At 46.4% G+C, this 20,336-nt stretch overlaps 4 protein-coding genes across 9 annotated transcripts in view; 3 read left to right on the top strand and 1 right to left on the bottom strand.

Annotated features, from left to right (window-relative positions):
- The window catches only part of LOC114860517 (galectin-3-binding protein A-like), a 206,947-nt gene that overhangs the window by 52,085 nt on the left and 134,526 nt on the right, over positions 1 to 20,336 (bottom strand). The gene's annotated exons all lie outside the window — the stretch shown is intronic.
- LOC114861035 (myeloid-associated differentiation marker-like protein 2) lies at positions 31 to 2,268 on the top strand. Its single transcript, XM_029160013.3, has 2 exons — positions 31 to 420; positions 562 to 2,268. Exon 2 carries the CDS (start codon positions 779 to 781, stop codon positions 1,688 to 1,690), a length of 912 nt encoding a protein of 303 aa, XP_029015846.1. The 5' UTR covers positions 31 to 420; positions 562 to 778; the 3' UTR covers positions 1,691 to 2,268.
- On the top strand, positions 2,564 to 5,576 carry pycr1a (pyrroline-5-carboxylate reductase 1a). Of its 2 annotated transcripts, none has more exons than XM_029158110.3 (8): positions 2,564 to 2,673; positions 2,924 to 2,995; positions 3,109 to 3,179; positions 3,262 to 3,441; positions 3,920 to 4,141; positions 4,236 to 4,328; positions 4,506 to 4,669; positions 4,918 to 5,576. In XM_029158110.3, the coding sequence occupies exons 2-8, from the start codon at positions 2,929 to 2,931 to the stop codon at positions 5,081 to 5,083; spliced, it is 963 nt and encodes a 320-aa protein (XP_029013943.1). In that variant the 5' UTR covers positions 2,564 to 2,673; positions 2,924 to 2,928; the 3' UTR covers positions 5,084 to 5,576. The 2 variants fall into 2 exon arrangements, with proteins under 2 accessions (XP_029013943.1, XP_029013944.1); XM_029158111.2 differs by having other exon boundaries at positions 2,615 to 2,705.
- Positions 6,502 to 19,956, top strand: LOC114859958 (transcription factor MafG). Of its 5 annotated transcripts, XM_055510875.1 has the most exons (4): positions 6,925 to 7,502; positions 15,710 to 15,832; positions 15,991 to 16,063; positions 16,145 to 19,956. In XM_055510875.1, the coding sequence occupies exons 3-4, from the start codon at positions 16,028 to 16,030 to the stop codon at positions 16,595 to 16,597; spliced, it is 489 nt and encodes a 162-aa protein (XP_055366850.1). In that variant the 5' UTR covers positions 6,925 to 7,502; positions 15,710 to 15,832; positions 15,991 to 16,027; the 3' UTR covers positions 16,598 to 19,956. The 5 variants fall into 5 exon arrangements, with proteins under 5 accessions (XP_055366852.1, XP_029013945.1, XP_055366850.1 ...); XM_055510877.1 differs by lacking the exons at positions 6,925 to 7,502; positions 15,710 to 15,832 and adding an exon at positions 6,502 to 6,664; XM_029158112.3 differs by lacking the exons at positions 6,925 to 7,502; positions 15,710 to 15,832 and adding an exon at positions 6,505 to 6,775.

Here is a 20,336-nt window from a genome sequence, read left to right as displayed (position 1 = left end):
AGACCCCCTATTTATAGCCCCAGCCAGGCCTGCAGCCCTGGGCTTGGCACCAACTTTCATTGAGACGCCCCCCCCAGCAGCCCATGGAGGGCGAACTAACACTTACAGGACACGGGAGGGACAGGGTGTGTGTCTGTGGGAGCTAGGAAGGGTGGAAGAGCAGAGCCGAGAGGCAAAAGGAGACTGGGAACACTGGGACAAAGAGCAACGACTGGGAGCCAGCAGAGAAAGGACCAGTCGGAAAAAAAGAGCAAGTCATAGAGTGACGGACCTCGACTGGCAGGACAAGAACCGAGTCCACCTGTGCTGCACTTGCTGTGGTTGGAAGGCTGATCCCTGGGCGGAATTCCCTTTGAAATTGTGATACACTGGAAAATAAAGGGAAAACAGCGTTTCTGAGGATTCACACTACAGACCTGAGTAAGAGCAGGAGCCTCATTCTCTAAAGCCTTTCACAAACAATATGGAGGACACACATCGGGTTATATTATGTGTGTCCGTAGTTTATAGATCGATACTTTACTTCTTAGTTCTAACTAAATGTTCTTTTTTGCCTCAAAGTGCTGCACAAACGCCTGTATTACAGTTTGTGAATGTAACTGGAGCTTAAATACAACGCTGTAATCACAACGTGCGCTTGGAGAAAAAAGGCGTTCGTAATTAAGGAGCATCTATAAAAAGCTGCCCAGGAAAGGGTGAGGTCTGCGACTGGGCCACAAGGACCCAAGGACAGAAGGCAGCACGCTTAGAACCTCGCCGCCGGTTCCAGGGGGAAAGCATGGACGCTCACGGAGGACACTACCTGAACAAAGAAGCCGTGCTGTCGCCGCTGGGCGCCGCCCGCATGTGCCAGCTGCTGCTGGGCTGCACCATCATGGCCCTGGTGTCGCACAGCGCGGGCTACAGCGCCAGCTACGGCACCTTCTGCATGTTCGTGTGGTGCTTCTGCTTCGCCGTCACGCTGCTGGTGTTCGCGCTGGACGTCACGCGGCTGCACGCGTGCATGCCCGTCTCCTGGGACAACTTCACCGTGGCCTTCGCCATGCTGGCCACCCTCATGTACGTCACGGCGTCCGTGGTCTACGCCGTCTACTTCCTGCAGGGCGCGTGCGCGGACGAGGCCTGCGAGGCGCACGTGTACCGCATCGCGGTCACCGTGTGCTCCAGCGTCTGCTGCTTCCCCTACGGGGCCGAGGTCTTCCTCACCCGGGCCAAGCCGGGGGCCGTGGTGGGCTACATGGCCACGGTGTCGGGCCTGCTGAAGGTGGTCCAGAGCTTCGTGGCCTGCATCATCTTCGGGGCCCTGGCCAATGACAGCGAGTACAACCAGCACATCGCCTCCCAGTACTGCGTGGTGGTGTACAGCCTGTGCTTCTCCGTCACCGTCATCGTGGTCGTACTCACGGTTTCCGGGAGGACGTCGGCGCTCCGGTTCCCCTTCGACCGCTTCGTGGTCGTCTACACCTTCTTCGCTCTGATCCTCTACCTCAGCACCGCACTGATCTGGCCCATCTTCAGCTTCGACAGGAAGTACGGCAACACTACGCGCCCTGAGGACTGCCCGCCCGGGAAATGCCCCTGGGACAGCAAGCTGGTGGTGGCGGTGTTCACTAATGTGAACCTGGTCTTGTACTTTGTTGATCTGGTTTATTCGCAGAGGATCCGCTTTGTCTCCAGTTCGGCTGTCTGAGCAAAGTCAGCCCCCTGAGAAGAGCCATAATGTATGGAGACAAATAGTATTCATATTGATGGTGTTATTTTTCTTGTGACCGTTTTTATCATCAGTATTCAGCCACAGCAGGGACTCAAAAGTCCAGTTCTGCAGGGCCCTGCCAGTGGAGCTGATGTCAGCGGTTCTGTTCACACGACAGTCCACATCTCAGCTCCAAACGCACCGGAACCCTGACTTCTTAAACTAGATGGACCTGGGAGTGTATTATGGAAGATGGGAGCAGTGTTAGAGTTCAGACTACACAACTTATTTAACCGCACAAAAAGGCATCGTGTGAAGTGTGCACTGAACAAAGCTTATACAAATGTTTTGCATTTCTTTCCTATTTTTAATATATTGCTCATGTGTATTGGCAAACAATCAGGTTGTATTTGTTATTCACTGAATGTTTAATGTTACAGGATTATTTTGTAGCAACAGTATTAAATATTATTTGACCCAACAAAGTTATGTAGGTAAATGTTTTATTTACTCGTGTCTAGCATTTTCCAGTGTTGATAAAATTAGTGAAAATAAATAAAATGTTATGTTTTGTTCGTCTGACTATATCTGACTGGCACCTGGGAAATTAGAATATAACTTAAATGAAATATGAAATTAATTAAATTAATTGTTAGATCATAAAAAGTGAATGATGGGCAAAATTGAATGTAACGTCGGTATTTGAGGGGGCCCAAACTGGACAATACGACTGTCTCCGCTGTGCTTCACACGCTGTCGCCAGTAGGTGGCAGTGTAGCGCCGACCTTACACAGCCCAACCTGATGCAACTTGCTGTACTAGTATAGCTGCCGCCTGAAGGCATCGCCACGACAGCGGTGATTGGTCGAGAAAATTTGCCGTTGGAAAAAGGTGCAAGCTGATTGGCTCGCTTGCTTATCAGTCAGAAGTGTCCACGTAGTTTACGGAACATCTTAACTGAGCCACAGTTTTACTCTCAGGTATTTATGAAGAGGTATTGGGTTATTGCTCGGTGCGTGGGTAAACTTGTGACTTTTTTGTATAATATTAATATGTTTTCTCTGTAAAACCTTTTAAGTTGATATAATTAGACTTTCGCTAGCATGTATTCAGTAATATCGCTTCGATAAGGAAGTGGGTTTGTTTGCCGAGCACCACGCAGCGCCAGATTCAGACGTCCACGTTAGTTCTGTCCCGTTTGTAAAGCTGCTTGACACTGTGCCGTCACAGGTAGGATGAGCGTGGGCTTCATAGGAGCGGGCCAACTGGCTCACGCTCTGGTGAGAGGCTTCGCAGCCTCAGGTGAGCTTTGAATCATCCTTTTGCCACGTGTGTGCTGCGTGTGTTGTGGCGTTAATGTGTGTTGATTGCGGTGAGACACTCACGCTGATACCTCGGCTTTTTCCTCCTCTAAGGCGTGATTGCCACCCACAGAATCACAGCCAGCTCCCCAGACACGGACCTCCCCACGGTGCAGGCGCTACGGGTGGGTGACAGGCGCAGGATGCAGCTTCACCCACAGTGCATTTGTGTCCGGTGTAATGCTAAAAGACGGGTCATTTGTTCAGAAACTGGGTGTGAGTTTGACCACCAGCAACAAGGAGACGGTGAACAAGAGTGACGTCCTCTTCCTGGCTGTGAAGCCCCACATCATTCCCTTTGTGCTGGATGAGATTGGACCGGATATCGAGGATCGGCACCTTATTGTGTCCTGTGCTGCAGGAGTTACCATCAGCTCAATAGAGAAGGCAAGTTATGGCAGAGGAGCATAGTCAAGACAAAGATGTGATTATAAATAAGAACGTTTTTATTTATTATGCTTTTATTACTGAGGATGTAATGTATTTCTCTGTGTTTAAGGAAAATTCATACACATTTCTTTCCACTTCCAGTCCACATTATGATCATACCCGTGTGTCTTCCTTGTGTAGGTGGACGATAATGCTGGTGATGCCTCTTTTTTTGCTTCCCACTTTGTGTGATCTCAGCAGGCCCTGAGGCGAAACAGCCGCGTGTTTTAACCCAGAACGATGACTTGGCGTTTTATCCTCCATAATTGCACGCTTGACAGGGAGTGGTTGAATTGCATGGGCAAAAGTAGTGACCTAAGTTCTGTCTTCTTACAGAGACCCTTCTTGCTGAATTTTACATCTGTCCATTAAAGATACTTTGCCTTGAAGCGTCGAAGCGGTTCATGAAATGCTGCTTTGTTTCCCCCCATTGCAGAAGCTGCAGTATTTTCGTGATTCTCCCAAGGTCATGAGATGCATGACCAACACCCCGGTGGTGGTGCGTGAGGGGGCGACCGTGTACGCCACCGGCACCCATGCCGACGTGGAGGACGGGAGGCTCCTGGAGCAGCTGATGGCCAGTGTAGGATACTGCACGGAGGTGGAGGAGGACCTGATCGATGCTGTGACTGGCCTGAGTGGCAGTGGCCCTGCTTATGTGAGTTGATGATACTGTTCTGCCTTTTGCCATGTTGAAATACCTGTTCCAGCTGTAATTACCGTTGTCCTACATACTGGCTGTGGCCTTCCAGGCATTCACAGCTGTCGATGCTCTGGCTGATGGTGGAGTGAAAATGGGTCTGCCCCGGAGACTGGCTGTGCGCCTTGGAGCTCAAGCCCTGCTGGTACCACCCTTATGTTTTTATTCCACCAAGATCATCTCTTCAAACAGACGAATGATCTGACACTCACTGGAGCACATTTCTGTTCCTCTCTCGCCTGCCACTACTCTGTCTCTGCAAAGTACACAATCTTAATAGTGTTCTACTTAATGTGGGTCTCCCTTTGCGTTCCTTCAAAAGGGGGCAGCACGAATGCTGTTGGATTCAGAGCAGCACCCCGGGCAGCTCAAGGATAATGTGTGTTCACCAGGGGGCGCCACCATTCACGCCCTACACGTCATGGAGAGTGGTGGTTTCCGCAGCCTCCTGATCAATGCCGTGGAGGCCTCCTGTGTCAGGACCAGGTTGGTTGATAAGCAACAAGTCATATTTCTATTGGGTAATGCACAAGGTTTTTGAGGATCATTATAATTAAGTGGCATGTTGACAAGTTCAGATTTTAGGCAGTAGATGGAGCTATGTGCAAATTATTTAGTTTTTCTAGTTACTGATTACCCTGAGAGAACATTTCTATAATGGTATTGTACTGTGTTAAATATGTATTTTGCATGATTTTTCTAACAATATCGCTATGTCCCCTCTCTCATACAAGGGAACTTCAGTTTTTGGCCGACCAAGAGAAGATTTCTCCAGCCGCCATAAAGAAAACGACTCTGGACCAAGTGCTGCAGCAGCCGGGAGTGACCGCTGAGGCCGTTGGAGTCAGACCCCGTGGGATCAGTATGTTCAGCAATGCACCCAGGACCAAGAAGAACTGATCGGAGAAACTGAACACGTGATTTGGCTTCACTGACCATTAAAATGTCTGCTGTCGATGAAGCACTACTGGCAGAGAATTGTTCATATATAACTTAAACTATAGCTCACAATATAAAAGCAGAAATGGTTTTGGGGGAAAACTATATAAGCATAATTTCTTTTATTCTGTTGGTTTCTACTTCTAACTTGGTTGAGTTCTATTTACTATCGCTTCTTCACTCGTAACAACACCTGGGTTCATATGGCTTTATAAATATTCTATATATTTTATAAAACTTTTTTCTGAGCAATATGTATATTGTTTTAACAGCATCATGTTTGTAACTGGCAGATGTCATGATGATGGAGTCTGTGACTCTAGGACCACATGAAAAGGTCGCCCTTATATGACATGCACATGATATGGTGGAGAGTGACCACTTACATTTGCTGTGCCTTGCTGTATAAAAATTGCACCTTAATAAACTGCAGCCAATTGTTTTTAAAACTTAATGAGTAAAGATAATATAACTAGAGGTATAATCCTTTAAATTCGGAAGAGTAATTGTAGTTTTGAAAGTGGAATAATTATCCTTCTTTGCTGATGTGTTACTTTACCTGTGCAACAGATTATTTTCTTTTGTGATGTGCAGGACATTAACAGGATGTCAGCATGACAACACCTTCCTGAAATATCCACTTATCTCTTGGGAAAGGATGTTATCTTAATGGCAGCACCAGTGTCTTTCAATTCCCAGTATAGATAGTCCTTGAGTCCATGGTACCTTCACGTGCGTCCGTACCAGCAGTGGATGTGCTTCCACTGTGTGGTCCGTCTGACAGGAGCTCAGGCCCAGAAAACTCTGTTGGAAACTGTGTAAAGTCAGAGCCTTTGCACATCTTTTCTTTGTGCTACACGAGTGCTTGAAAGTCACACTTGTTTAACCGTTCTTTTTGTCCTTGGCCTTTAAATTTCTCTGAGTTCTCAAATCTCATCACGATATTTTAAGCAGCAGATGGTAAAATATTTTTTTACAGTCTTTGCTGCACCTACTTTGTAAAGAAATATTTATTTCTCGTCTTACTATAATTTTTGTCAGTTATGGAGGTATCATCCTCTAATTTACCGTATGCTCATAATTAAGATTTTATCAGATTTTTTTTCAATATTTGTTTGGTAAAACGGTTCGAACAAATTGACCAATCATTCTTTTTCGATTGCATTTTAGAGGTTAGCAGAAGGAAGAAGAAGGTTCAACTTTTCTGCAAACATTTTAAAAGGATGTACAATGGGGAAAATGTTAAAGCCGTATATTAATGATGCATTAAACTATTTCAAAACGTTATTAACACACATTTATGGACGTGATCGGTGCGTGTAAAACAGAGGGGACGCCAGCAGGGCTCCTTCCCACTCACTCACAGGCTCTCGCAGCCACACTGACAAGCGTTGACGTGTTTTTGGTTAAAATGTTTTCTTCTGGGAGGAAAGACGGGCCTGCATGAATGAAGGCACGTGACCAAACACGATGACGTGTGGCTTCGTTACAAGAGAAAGGAGTCAACAAGGAGAGCACGAGCTGACGTCTGGAACCGCGGCTGTCAGTGAAACCCGAATTCGGCTGTGCATGTAATGTTCGGTCGCGCGCATGCTGGCATAGGAAGGGTGCGTTGACGAGCTCCAGTTCCACAGACCGTCATTTCGAAGTCAGGTGGGTCTGTGCGGCACACAGAGTCGGTGTTGTTATGCTGAGTGTGCACGCTGCCGCCTCGCTGCTAGCTTTGTGTGTTAGCATGCCTAGCTATCCTCGTCTAGTTAGCCTCGCTCGTGCCAGAACGGCTTTTCAAAGTAAGAGCGCCCGCTTAGTTGAAGCGCCTAACTCAGGCACGTTTTTAAAAGTCGGAGGTTTACTTTGAAGTGTCGGACCGGAAGTCGCTGTGAAGCCCGTGCCAACCGACAAATGTCGACCTCCTACTATGCTGAGATGGCAGCTAATCTTTTGTACATTCCCATGAGCTGAGAATAAACATGTCATTCGGATTAAGGGGCTTGTTGTAGCGCAGCTCCCGGTGTCTTGCGCCTGTAAAAGGGACTTTTTACAGTGGTGAAATTGCCCGTAGTTGCCGTATTGCTTCAGTTCTAGTAGGGAGGCTGAGCACGGGGATTTCCTCGCTTGCTTGTTTTGTAGGCGGGGAGTTGTTTGCCACTTTCACGAGCGGGCGTTGAGGGGCTGGAGACAGAGTCGAGGAATGTCAAAACTGTCTAAGTGGGCTGCGTCGGTCCGACACTTTCCCGAGGCGCACTGGGTCCAGTGTAACGCGGCGCTCCTCGGTGCCTCGTCAACTCGTGCGCTTCTCGCGGTTCAAACCTGCTGCTTCATCACCTCGCTGTGAACGGGCGCAAGAGCGAGCCGAGGCAGCGCTGCGAGGCGAGATCAGGTCGGTTGCAACGTTTTTCTCATGGCATTTCTGCCACGGATGGACGAGGCGAGTACGGGAAACGTGCCTTAGCGCAGGGGTGAATGCGTGCACGGGTTCGGTCCTTTAAACGCTCCTTAGACCATCGTTTCGCGCGGAATTGGTTAACCTGAGGTGACAATTCATTTAACCACCGGTTACATTGTAACAATGGCAGTGCCAAACCTAAGCCCGCCGTCCTTGTCGTTAGTATCGCGGCCGGGCAGCCACTGTGCTGTCTTTATTATCAGCTCCATCAAACAAGCAGCGGTATTTTTATCATGCTGAATCATCACAATGATGTATTTAGACGTTCTGAGAACCCACCCCGCAACATGGCACCACTGGACAAAGGTCCGCGCGGCGGACAAGGGTCGATGTTTATCACCAAGCCGCCCGCTATTAAGCAGATGAGTCGAAATGGTGCTGATCTGTCGCGCAAGTCAGTCATGAAGCCACGAGCATCAAGTGTTGACCGTCATGCATTTATCAATAGCATCATCTATATGCAGCCCGAGAATGTGCATTTTATTGCAGCGCTGTCATGATGTGTATCAACAAGCAAGGTGCGAGTACATTTAGACTAAGTGCTTAGGTGTCAACTGCGATGTCAAATCCATTTAAAAAAATGCATGATAAGCAATATATTATGCCCGTGTTATAATGGAGGCCTGCGCTGAGTGGTTGTTTTAAAATGGGTCATGTGTGTAACGGATGTATGGAACTTATTTTAGGTTGGATATTCTTAGTGCACTGGTATTAAATGGTAATGCTTTGTCTTACATTATTTACCACAGTGAAACGCTTCTATTTTCTTATTACGGGTTGACTGATGCTCTTGTTGCCCCGTGTGTGACATGATGAAATTTGCTGCCTATTAGAGTGCACGCGCATGGAGGCCAGGTAATGAATTATCCATGGAGAATCTCTGTGCAATTCGAAAAGTCACCTTGGAAACTGTTGAGCATATACAGGCAGCAGAGAGAAGTTGCTCGTTCTTGCTCAGATATCCAACTTATTTCATCATCTCTGTTCATGCGAGCAGGGCATTGAAGTGTGTTTAGCACACAGACCAGCCGCACATCAGAAGCTCGGATTTGCAATAAAGCGTAATGCCCATCCCCGCCGTTCTCCGCAGGTAACAAGAACAGATGAGGGCACATATAGGAGTCAGATGGGGATGGCAGTGGTGTGTGGATGGAGACGGGGAGCTTGGAGATTTATCGCCCCTCGCACTGAGGTAGCCAAGATAGAATGAGGCAGGATGCCACGGAGGTGAACCGGGTGCACAACTCGCAGCCATTGGCGTTGCTTAGAATGGCCAGACGTTGGAGGGTGGAAGAGGATATGCGAGGTTGATGAAACGCGAGGCAAGACTTTACGAAGCGCAGCGTGCACGCTGGCCACCAGCACCTCTGCACAGCCAAAACAGCTGCGCCTTGGGAGTAGTTACGCCTATTCAGGACAATTAATAGCCTCCAGAAAGGAACACAAATGTGGGATTTGTCCACAAAAGTGCTGCTTAAGCTGCACAGGGAAATGGGAATGCCTTGAAGGAAGGGAGAAAAAGATCAATATAGTTTTTCCCCCTTTCTGCAACGAAAGGGGTGGGGGGGTGTTGGTGATGAAACCTCTTGCAAGTGTATTGCGGATTATGATTGCTTAGCGTTGCGATACGCCCGCACCACTTCTCAAAGTGATACTTTCATCCAGACAGAGTAGCGAGTGTATTTGATGAATTTCTGTTTGGGGCTCGAGTTAGACTTGGCATGTTCATTACTGCCCTCTGTGTGTTTATAATATAGATTAGCCAATATTGGACAGAGCATGGTGAGCGTAGGCAAAGAGCTTCTCACTGGCTGCTGTTTTTCATCTAACCTACTTTTATCTTGGCTGATTTATGTCTAGGACGTGTTGGTGATAAACCAACATTAAAAACAAGGGTTTTTTACTATGCCGGCGTGTGTGAGAGGCACAGTCAAAATGAAACTAATGAATCACATCAGCAAGAAATTGCTTATTTACTTGTAGAAACCAAATAACAGCTCTCAGTATATTCTCCTAAATTGCATGCTGGATATGTATAAACTTTTTAAAATGGGTAAAAACGGTGAAACCTGTTTGTAAACCAAGCAATGCGATGCCCACGGGCTGATCTTGAGACAGCCACAGTATAAGTGCTGCATTTATTGAGTCTTTGTAAATGACATAAATATGTTTATGTCCAGCATTCAAGACTAGAACAAATACCAAATGCTGTAAATGTGACATTTATTAATGCAAAATGTTCCTAATTTACACATAGAAAAGTGACAATAATAAATTGAGAAAATATGCTCCCGGGCAGTTTTGCTTGCTAATTACGTTTTTCAGGGGTTTATCATTGAGATAAAGTTCTCATTGTACAAAGTGTGAGCTTGTTTCAGGTCGCTTTGTTGCTGTTTTTTATGTGACGATTTCAGCTCCACTGTGGGCAGATAAACTGGTTGATGTGGGACACAATTGTGCAATCTTACTGTTCCAATCTAAAAAAGGTGTTTTCCACCATTGCACATTTTCCGCTTGCACCGTCTTTGATGCGACTGTTAGTATTTTATTCTAAAACACCGCATATTAATACAGACAGTATTGTGTAATGATGTAACTGTTTGTTTAATTATTGGACAATCACAGTAAGTATGAAGCTCTGTCAACATCCTGCATTCAGACATCATCAATCACTTGCCATAATTTGAACTGAGTGGTGGCAGTGTTATTAATAGAAATTAGCATCTTTGTTACTTTCAGATATTAATTCTGCTGGTGCTCAAAGGACGCTGCGGTGGAAACACAACACATTTGGTTTCTTATCTCATTCTGTTTGCTTGGTGATGCTGCAGAGCTCTGTTTGATGGCCTTGTGATAAAGGGTTTGTTTCAATTGAGGGAAGTTTCAGTTAAATCATAGCTTTGCAGTGGTACCAATCAAATATGTGGATTATTTTGCTGTAATTGCATTCAGATCTGTTGAATTGCACTGTTTTACCCCTAGAGGCTATGTTGTATCTCTTAGGCCAATGAAAAATGCATTTAATATGAATGCAACCAGTGTAGTAAAGCTCCTGGATATTTTGCCACTGTGTGGGTTGCCTGCAACCCTTACTTCCTCTGCCAGTACAAGGCTAAAGTAAAAAGAGCGATTGTCTTCCTCTTTAATCAAGTCCTCGGGGTAGAGGTTTCAGAAGGCCAGAAAAGTCCCTTCTCCTGCTCTAGTGTGTGCTGTATGCTGCCATATACTGTAGTCTCTGAGTGTCAACAGCAGCTACTGAGCTTCAAAATGCATTCTGTATGTATGGGAAAAATTGGTTAATGCAAATCAGGCGATCCCAAGTCTCTTTAAATAAGCCTCACATTATCAGTGACTTCAGAAAACATAAAATCCCTTCAGGGCAGTGATTCATTTTTTTTTCTTCAATGTAAACCACATGAACTGGATGCAAATTTCACATAAATGTCCCACATGTTCTTCTGCATGATGTAACCTACTGGTTTCCATATGGGGCTTTTTGAAGCCATCATAAAAAAAGACTGGTCTTAAACTTTTAACAGTCTTCTTCTTAAAATGCTATGTTTTTAAATGTTATGGTTGTAAACATGAAAATTCCAGACATTTTCAAAGTCAGCTGGCACAATTTTGAACATTCTGCACATGAGAAAATATTTTTTCTCTGTGAATACTGTTTTTATTAAATTCAAATATTTTTTTTTAAGTTTTTGCAATATGTTACTGGTTTCAACATACATTAACTAATAATTATTCATTAGTTTCCTGCATAAGTCTTTTTTTTTTTTTTTTTCAGACAATTTAAAGCCTTGAAGAATCTCAGTAGTGTTTGGTGTGAGACAATGTTGAATTGTAGTATTTGCCCAAATCTCCGCTGGTCGTAAGTATTTAATACATAGTATTTCCCCTCCACTACAAGCGTATCACATTTCCCTCTGAAAGCTGCTGAATGATTTCTCCTCTCCCTCTTTTTGTCACTCTTATTTCACGCTCTGAATACTTAGTAGTTAATAGCATCCCTCCCCTCTCCCCATCGTACCTTTCTCTCACACAGACACTGTTGTCTCCATACATGAGTTTACACCAGTCTTCCAGTAACTCTTCCAGAACTATCAGAGGAGTCTGATTTTTAATTTGCAGTTAAATGGCGCCCTACACACACAGCTTGCTCGATAATTGACTTCACTCAGCTGTAGGGAGGAACGATTAGATCTTAATATCTAGACAATCTTTTTAACTGTGCGGACGGAGGGAGTAAAAGTTGCGTTGAAGTTTGGAGCGTGGCTATTTATGGCACGCAGGGTGAAAATGTTGGCCGGCTGCATTAAGCATCTCAAACACGAAAGAGCAAGTGGACCGGATAGCAAATAAGCACAGGGTACAAATTAATGACCCGGAGTGTAATGAGAAAGCGCTGGCATTTCTGGCTCTTTTTATTTTTTCACACCCTTATTTTCTCGTGTACTTTTCAGTATCTTTGTGGTTCATCATTCTGTTTCCTGTGGAAAGTCCATGATAATAGAGCGAGAGGCTAGAAGTCTCATGCATTATTGATCAGGGAAACTGAATAGGTGATCATACTGTCTTCACGTCCAGCTCTCTGCTTTTATGTTGTGTTAATTATCTAAGACGTGCTGCTTTTTCACAGACACGGAGCAGAAAACAGTGCTAAACTATTTTATCGTCTGAGGCCAGAAAAGGAAAATTTACATTCATTGTCTTTGTTGCCGTAGACCTTTTGTTTCACGAGCCTGAACTGGTCCTAGCAGGATAAAGACATTACTAGAGATTAAAGCACTGTGAGCCACATTGTGTTTCTTTTTTCCCTTGGAGTGGAATGTATTGTTTGGTGTGAGATGATATTGTGCTGTTAGTTTCACAGCACTGAGTTGCCTTTGTTGGATGCCGCCCGTGCTTCCCTGAAAACGCTCTTTCATCAGCATTCACCTCCACTGTCTAGTTTTATTCACTTCATTAGCAGGCTGCCAGTGCCAAGTGCTCGGATGCTTCTTCAAGAATTGATCGCGACAAGTTAAATTTATGTGCGCTTATGCGGTTTTGTTAATCTGCCCTTGTGTGGATACATGTGCGCGTGATTACTTAACATGATATGCAATCCGCTGTCAAGTCGCGGCAAAGCCGGCCCCGTTGCTTCTCCCCAGCCGCGTTTAGTATTCACAGAGCAGGTGCTGCCGTAATCTGGATTCTGAGGCAGGTTGCTGGGGTTTTTGTTTGCTCTTATGGCCCTGATAATCTTGTTACACTGCTGTCAAGTGGAGCCGGCTCTCCCTGCAGCCCTGAACCACCATGCATGCCACCTTCAGCACCAGAAATCCACCCCCCCCCCCCTCCTTACACACACACACGCACACACACACGCACACACACAACCCCCACCAGCCCACCGCCATTTTGAGACAGCAGTTGATGGAAGAGCCTTGGATGTATCCTTGAAGAATCACCTCCTGAGCATCTTTATTCAGCCTCCCACCCCCACTGCTGTCCCCGACCCCCACCTTGGGTGGTGTATGACAGTGATAAATATTCATCAGGGGATGCGGTGCGTGGATGCTGTAGCCCTGGTTATCACTCAACAAAGGGTCCCCCAGCTAATGGTGTCCATCCTTTGCGGCCCCCTGGAGTGATCCTGTGGAGAGGATGAGATGATTAAAGCATGACATGGGCTCAAGGCTGGACCTATCATGTCACATCAGCATTTATCCGACCAGAGTTTTGTCCCCCCCCCCCAACACCACCCCCCCCCCCCCACCCCTTGAGTCTTAGCCGACCTAAGCCGACCCCACCTTTTTGCGAGCTGCCCTCTACAGACTTAAGTGAACACGGAAAGCTTTTGAAGGTTGGCTGGGTTGCTCTCATCGTGTTAGTTCAGCTTCACAACTTTCTAATTGGCACCTTGGTTTTTGGTCCTTGCTGAGATCAGGATTTTTTTTTTCCAACCTGTTCTTCTCGAGCTCCTCTAAATGTGTCGAGCGTGCATTTTTCACGAGGCTGTTTCCTCTCTGTCTCTTCCTTTCTTTTATTCTCACCCCCTCTTTCTCTCTCTCCGTCTCTCTCACCCACTCCCTTCCCTCTTTCCCGGTGACCACACTCAGCGCTTTCTATTTCCTGTGGGTTTGATGTCTCTCCACCACAAGCAATCAGCTCTGATTTGTCAGCGTTCTTCCAGGCGATTCATAAAAATTCAGCAGGCACCTAGAAAAGACGTCTGTCCCTGCGGTGGCGTCCTACCTCCGGCGCCCCGTGCTCCACGCTGCAGCCCTCGCCTCCTGCTCCTCACGCTAGCTTTGGCCGAACAACCTCAAATCCTCCATATGAGGCAGTATATCGGAAACCATCCACTATCTATTGTCATCGATTGTGACTGCGAGGCTGCCTGGTTGTGATCAAATCAGTGCAGCAGGAGTGAAATTTCCTTGTCACGTCACTGGTGGAAATTATAGGTGTGTTTTCCTTCTGTGCGGTGCCGTGTGTGTCTGCGAGTGTCCCTCTTTGTCTCCGTGAGGTATGACATGCCGGGTAGTGGAGGGGAGCAGCTGTGCGTTGGACCCTGTCTGTGTTGTGCTGCCATGCCCTGTCAGTGGTAGCCGTCTGTTGGCAGCAGCCTGCGCTGGAGGCTCGCTGGAGCCTGGGCGCCGCTCCCTCCGCCGTGTCATATGCCGAGCGCTCGGCGCCAAGCCGTGCCCACTACGCCGGCCCGCACAGCTGTGTGGCAGAACCCGCCTCCTCGACCTGGACGACGTGCCGTCTCTGTGCATTTTCAAGATTCCGACTGGCTTTTTGAACAGTGTTGGGTCTGGGCTGCAGAGGGGAGAATGATGGGCTTAATATGAAATTTGGAAGATGCAGCCTTTTTCTGCTCTCATCCCAGTAGCTATTAGTGGAGTACTTTCCTGTCTATTTGTCCATTATCTGTGCATCATCAGGCAGACCATTATCCCATTATGTTTTGCATCTGTGGTCCAAATGCTTACTGGAAATGAGTCACCAGAAAGGCTGGTGAAAGGTAGGTGTTACTATCAGTCAGCTATTCATAGCCCGCCCAACAGGGATGAAAGTATCACATTTAAAAAGTCCTCTACAGAACATGGAAGGCTTTTAATACTGGCATCTGCAGCACAGGGAAACGTGGCTGTTTTGTGAGGGGCCAGAGGACTTTTTTTTTTTTTTTTTGAAGACAAAGCATCAAGAATGCAAGTCACAATCTGACCTCATGTTCCGTCCCCAGCCTGTGTGATAGTGTCGTATCCAGGTCATTTTTAACAAGCGTCTGTCTCTCCCTGTTTGGCTCAGGTGACCGGTCCACCTGTAGCACCCTTTGTTGCCATGGAAATATCCTGGCCATCTTAGTGCACATCAGAGCTGTGACTCGTGTTTTCTTCCCTTTCCTCACAAAGCGCCTGCGCGCACACACGCGCCGTGCTTTCTACACACGCGTGATGATGGTGTAGTGGCCGTGTAGTTGTTTCTTTCGGCGTTGCCTTTTTAAAATTGCATTCTCCTGTGTGATATCTTGATGCTGCGAACGCGTCCGCGCCCACATGCGTTTGTTTATGTGCTCGGTGCAAACGCATACCGCTGGACTGTGTAAATCAGCTTAGCGAGGCGATGTGCTGGCTTGGCTGACTGTGGTGGGTGCCTGTGTTGCTGATTCAGCGTTGGCGCTGTGTAGTGTAAAGCACCCAGGGCCACAACTGTGTCTGTGTGTGTGTTTATGTGTCCGTGCTGACACGGTGGAAGGCAACCAGCCCTCTGTGTCTTAACTCCAATACTGTAGATTTCATACAGATGTGCCGCGCGTCTTCCTGTGGCCCCTCAGTAATGATGTGACATAATAAAGTGCAGTGCAGCCCTTTTATCCAGAGTGGTAGCCCGGGCTCTGCAGTAGTTACAGCAGATCAGTTTTCATTGATTTATAGGATTAAAGTCACGCACAGGCCAAAGCTAGACAGGTGTGACTGTCTAGACTGAATAGCTTGTACAGTAGATGAAAGCCCACCCTGCGTCCCCGTGTGAATGGGTTTTTGGCTTGCATGTAAATCGGAGAGGCTGGGGTCTGCGCTCGCAGCCTGCACTTAAAGCGAGGGGCTTTGTTCAAATTTTGGTTTTTAAGAAATTGTTGCTTCCAGCCGCCTTTCGAATGCCGAGCTGCTGTTTGGATGCAGCGCCGAGATCTGTAAAGCACTGAACCCAACGCACGCTTCATAGGGGAACGGCTACTCAGACGTGTTTCAGGCGCAGCATTAGTCCAGGTAGCGCTCACAGTCCTGGCATCACTTACAACCAAGTCTGAAGTCCTTGACCTACTTAACGCATTTTTGTCTTCAAGGACTTTGTGGTGCTTTTATGCCAGGAGATGTTTTGCTCTTCGTCTGGTAATATTGTGATTTTTTTTTTTTTCTACCCACAGACCAGCCGGCAGTACACGTGGACGTGGCTCTCGTGGCATGACTACCACAAACAAGGGAAACAAGGCTTTGAAGGTGACTAGCGTACACAACCAGAAGTGCCAGTAATTGTATGTTGGCGTAAAAACACCAGCGCTAACGAACACTCATTCACAGGTGAAGCGGGAGCCGGGGGAAAATGGCACCAGCCTGACGGACGATGAACTGGTGTCAATGTCAGTGCGGGAGTTAAACCAGCATCTACGGGGGCTGTCGAAGGAGGAGATCCTGCAGCTGAAGCAGCGGCGGCGCACCCTGAAGAACCGCGGCTACGCCGCCAGCTGCCGCGTCAAGCGCGTCACCCAGAAGGAGGAGCTGGAGAAGCAGAAGGCGCAGCTCCAGCAGGAGGTGGACAAGCTGGCCACGGAGAACGCCAGCATGAAGGTGGAGCTGGACGCTCTGCGTTCCAAGTACGAGGCCCTGCAGAGCTTTGCCCGGACTGTGGCTCGCAACCCCGTCACCTCAGGCAGGGGCCCCATGGCCTCTGTCATAGGGCCCCTCATCCCTGGTAAAGTAGCCGCCACCAGCGTCATCACCATCGTCAAATCCAAAACGGAGGCTAGGTCGTAGTAGCAGATACGGCAGGAGGAACATTTGAAACTAGTCAGTGCATTGTAACATGGCGCAGGTTCACCTGTGTACGTTCTCACTTTCGCCCCCGTCACCAACACTAACGAGACCCTCGAAGCATGACTCAGCAGTCTGTACTTGTCAACAGGCACGTCATGCTGTGGAGCGACGCAATTGTATGCGAGCGTACAAATACGTTGGTCATCAAACGATGGGGAGGCCTCACTTTATTTGAAAAGCAAACGGTGCTGACAGGTGTGGGAGGAGGTTTTCCGTCCCAGGAATTTAAATTGGAACGTTCACATTTAATCCGAATTAGTAAAGAACACGCTACTTGACGCCCGTTTTACAGAAACTGAAGCAAGAGCTGCAACATATCACACAAAACACCTTGCTTGTTATCGTGCACTGACTTAAATTAGAAGAAGTAACAAATGGTCAGAAACTCTTAGTGTGGATGTCTTCTAAATGTCCTGACTAACCCAAAACTAGTAAATCAGTCCGTGACTTTGTTGGTTGTCTGTCGAGAACATAAGCTTGAAATGATGCTCCTGAATCCAGCATTCGTTTCCGTTTATGCATCTGTGGCAGGCATTAATGAACTCGTCATTATCAATATGACTGGTAGATGCAATAATATATGTATGCACTGAAAATACGAAGAGGTCTTGCATATTTATGGTTAAGTGGAAATGTTAAAAGTGATCCGCAGTTCTTTAGCAGTTCAGTAATGATATTGTTCCAGAGCTGAGTGCCATTCCTGAATGTTATTACAGTAATATCCTTGTATTTTGTGGGGACAGTGAAATCCACGAACATTTTGAAACATACTTTTTGCTCTTAGAGAAACTACGTTCAAAGTCGTTTTGTTTTAAAAAAGGAAAAAAAAAATCTATATTGCATTTTTTTGTAATTACTTGTCGACAGGGCCGTCAGATATTTCCAAAAGAAGATCTTTACATAAGCTTTACTGTTTGAATTGTTAAGGTGTAGAAAACTTTGTCTAATGTTGAGTTCTTGGTTTTTATTACTAGGTAGATTACCTTCCATCGTTTATAGAAATACACAAAAAAAACCCTTGGAAAAAAAAAAAATCCTGTGACATCTTTTTTGCAATTGTACCGAAAGTGGCTTACTATTGAAGTCTGATAGCTTTTTCTAGTGACTAGGCGCGTACTGTGGGGTAGCGCGTGATGTGACGTGTAAGTGACAAGTTGGCAGTGTCGTTCACTGTATAGATGTCAATGCTGTGCTATTTAAAACAAATCTGTAGAGCTAAACTAGGTGGTGTAAACAAGGTCAATTGTCTTCGTGCGTATTGGCATCTGTGATATCCTCCGCTTCCTCGGTGTTAGTTCCAAACCATGCATCATTCGGCGTTCACCGCGTCGAGCCGCGCGAGGCGGAATTGGGTTAAATGGCGTTGGCGCACGTCGTCGGGCGACGCCGTTTTCCCCCCCGTGACCCGACAGGAGGCGACTCCATCGCCACGTTCATCTCAGCCACCTGGTCTGAATTAGACTGTAGCAATAGAACCCGGCGCCGTTAGCGACAGCGGCGCGGCGTCACGCGTTCAAGTTCCTCCACCGGCCTCAGATTGTCGGGTGTCGAGCGGCCGAAGGTTTGTTTGCACTAAGCACCTGCTCGTTTTGCTCAGGACAAAACAGGCTCCTCTGAAAAATGAACAAACCGTTGTGCGCGAGAGGCGGGGACGGCAGCTCTTTCCTCCGTTCTCTTTTGTTTTTAATGTTTTAATAATAAGCATGTCACAAAGGGCTTCGATCCACGCACTCCGGAGGAGACACAGCACCACCACGTAGAATTACAATCAACAACAGCCGCGTCGCTCTCCCGGTCGCCCAAACGGAATTTAACAGTGAAGCAGTTTTACGCCTCAAGGTGAAAGCAGTCGCGTGATGACATTAACAGAGCGCTCTTCATCCAGATCTCATTCTCCTGCTGGTCAGAACGCGCCTCAGCAAAACTCCAAGCCAGAGACCTGGGTCCTACCCTCATTTTAACATGCTTAGCTATACATTGACTGGTTAACTGTGGGAAAATATATATCTGACTCTTGACATAGCCCAGTATTGATGTTGGCGTCCTTATTGCTGTGGCCGTCTTGTGGAGTGAATCTTTTTCGTGTCAAGTGTCTTTAAGGTGTTCGAGCGGCACCACCGACCAATCTCTCGATCTCCGCTAGAGATGGCGACTCTCTCTCTCTCTCTCTCTCTCTCTCTCTCTCTCTCTCTCTCTCTCACACATACAGGTGTATAGTGTGTAGCTACAGTAGGCATTAATGACCATTGTGAAAAAGTGACCCTTAATATGCAACTCAGTGGAAAGGTGTGAAAGAGTAGATATAAGAATAATCAGTATTGTAAAGTGACTCTGGTCTGTTATTTAGTCATTCTTGGATGTTTTGTAACTTTTTCTTTTGTGAGTTTTTCTGTTGCCCTCAGATTTCGCATCACTAACCAGACGTGCAGTCGGCCCTTGTTTACAGCAGGTACCTGTAACAGCGTAGAGACGTCGGAGCCCCCATGTTAAATCAGATTCATGATATGACTGGAAACGGCTCTACTACAAACACACTATGTTCGGTCTAGTGCACTGAGTGAAACGGTTGCTGCAACACATGCTGTCAAGGGCCACTTGCAATATTTTTGTTTGTTTGTTTGTTTCCTGTTTTGCGGCGCGTCTGTACGATGGAGGCTCTTCTGCTGCTACACCAGTCATTAATGCTCGCTGTTTGCTGTAGCATCTTCAGCATTTCTCTCTCCTCATCACGTGTTGAGTGTGTATTTGAAATTGATCTTAACACTGTAATTTGTTCTGCAGATCGGTTGTGTGTTTTTTTTTTAATATATCTTGTTTTTATTTGGTTTTATTTGTTTTTTACAAGCAACATGATAGAGCAGCACTTGTGTGACAGCTGAATTTAATATCTGTCAAGATATCGGCTTTTTTCATGGAATTCTGCTTTGTAAACAGTTGACTGTGCAGGTTTTTTCCTCTTACTCCATGGAGTGAGTCTGTGTTTAAAAGGTATAAGAATCTGACTAAAGCAAGTAATACAAAGCTAATAATCTGTTTTGTTATTTTTCTGTATGGGTTGTAATAAAATATTGCAGTAATTTGTATGAAAACAGACAATAGTTAATTGTAACTATTTATAAATTAAATTATTGTACTTTTTGCAATCTGTAGATAAGTACTATGTATTGATATATACAGTAACAACTGTGGATTTAAATGTGATTCTCTGACGTGTCTAAGTTATTGATGTATATATTGTATGTTTGTTGATACAGCTTACTTTATTTTCTATAAGACCAATAAAATGTTTTGAAAAAGCATTTCGGGCGCCGCGACCGTCTTTGGAGGCTTTTAGGCACCATCGAAATTGGGTTTTGTCATATTCTGTGGCGTCATTGACCCAGTTTGGTACTTGTAAAAATAAACTGGCGGGGAAGGCTCGCTGCCGTCCAGGGTGGGTTTTAGGAGACAGCGATCATTTAGATGGCACGATTTCTTTTTCTGTGATCCAAAAAAAGCCGCTGGGCGACCCACTTTGGCTAACCTCAGCGGACGTATTTTTGGCCCGACAAGAGTAAAACATTAGAGTCATGAAGGATGTCTAGGTGTGCTTGTCCTAGATTAGGAGGAGTAGTGAGTTAGTCATCTGTGCCCCCCGCGGGGCGCCTGCACCCCCTCTGTCTCCGCGCACCTCATCAAA

This window comes from Betta splendens, chromosome 8 (genome assembly GCF_900634795.4).
Source record: "Betta splendens chromosome 8, fBetSpl5.4, whole genome shotgun sequence".
NCBI classification, from domain to species: Eukaryota; Metazoa; Chordata; class Actinopteri; order Anabantiformes; family Osphronemidae; genus Betta; species Betta splendens.
This window is presented reverse-complemented; position numbering and strand designations above follow the sequence as displayed.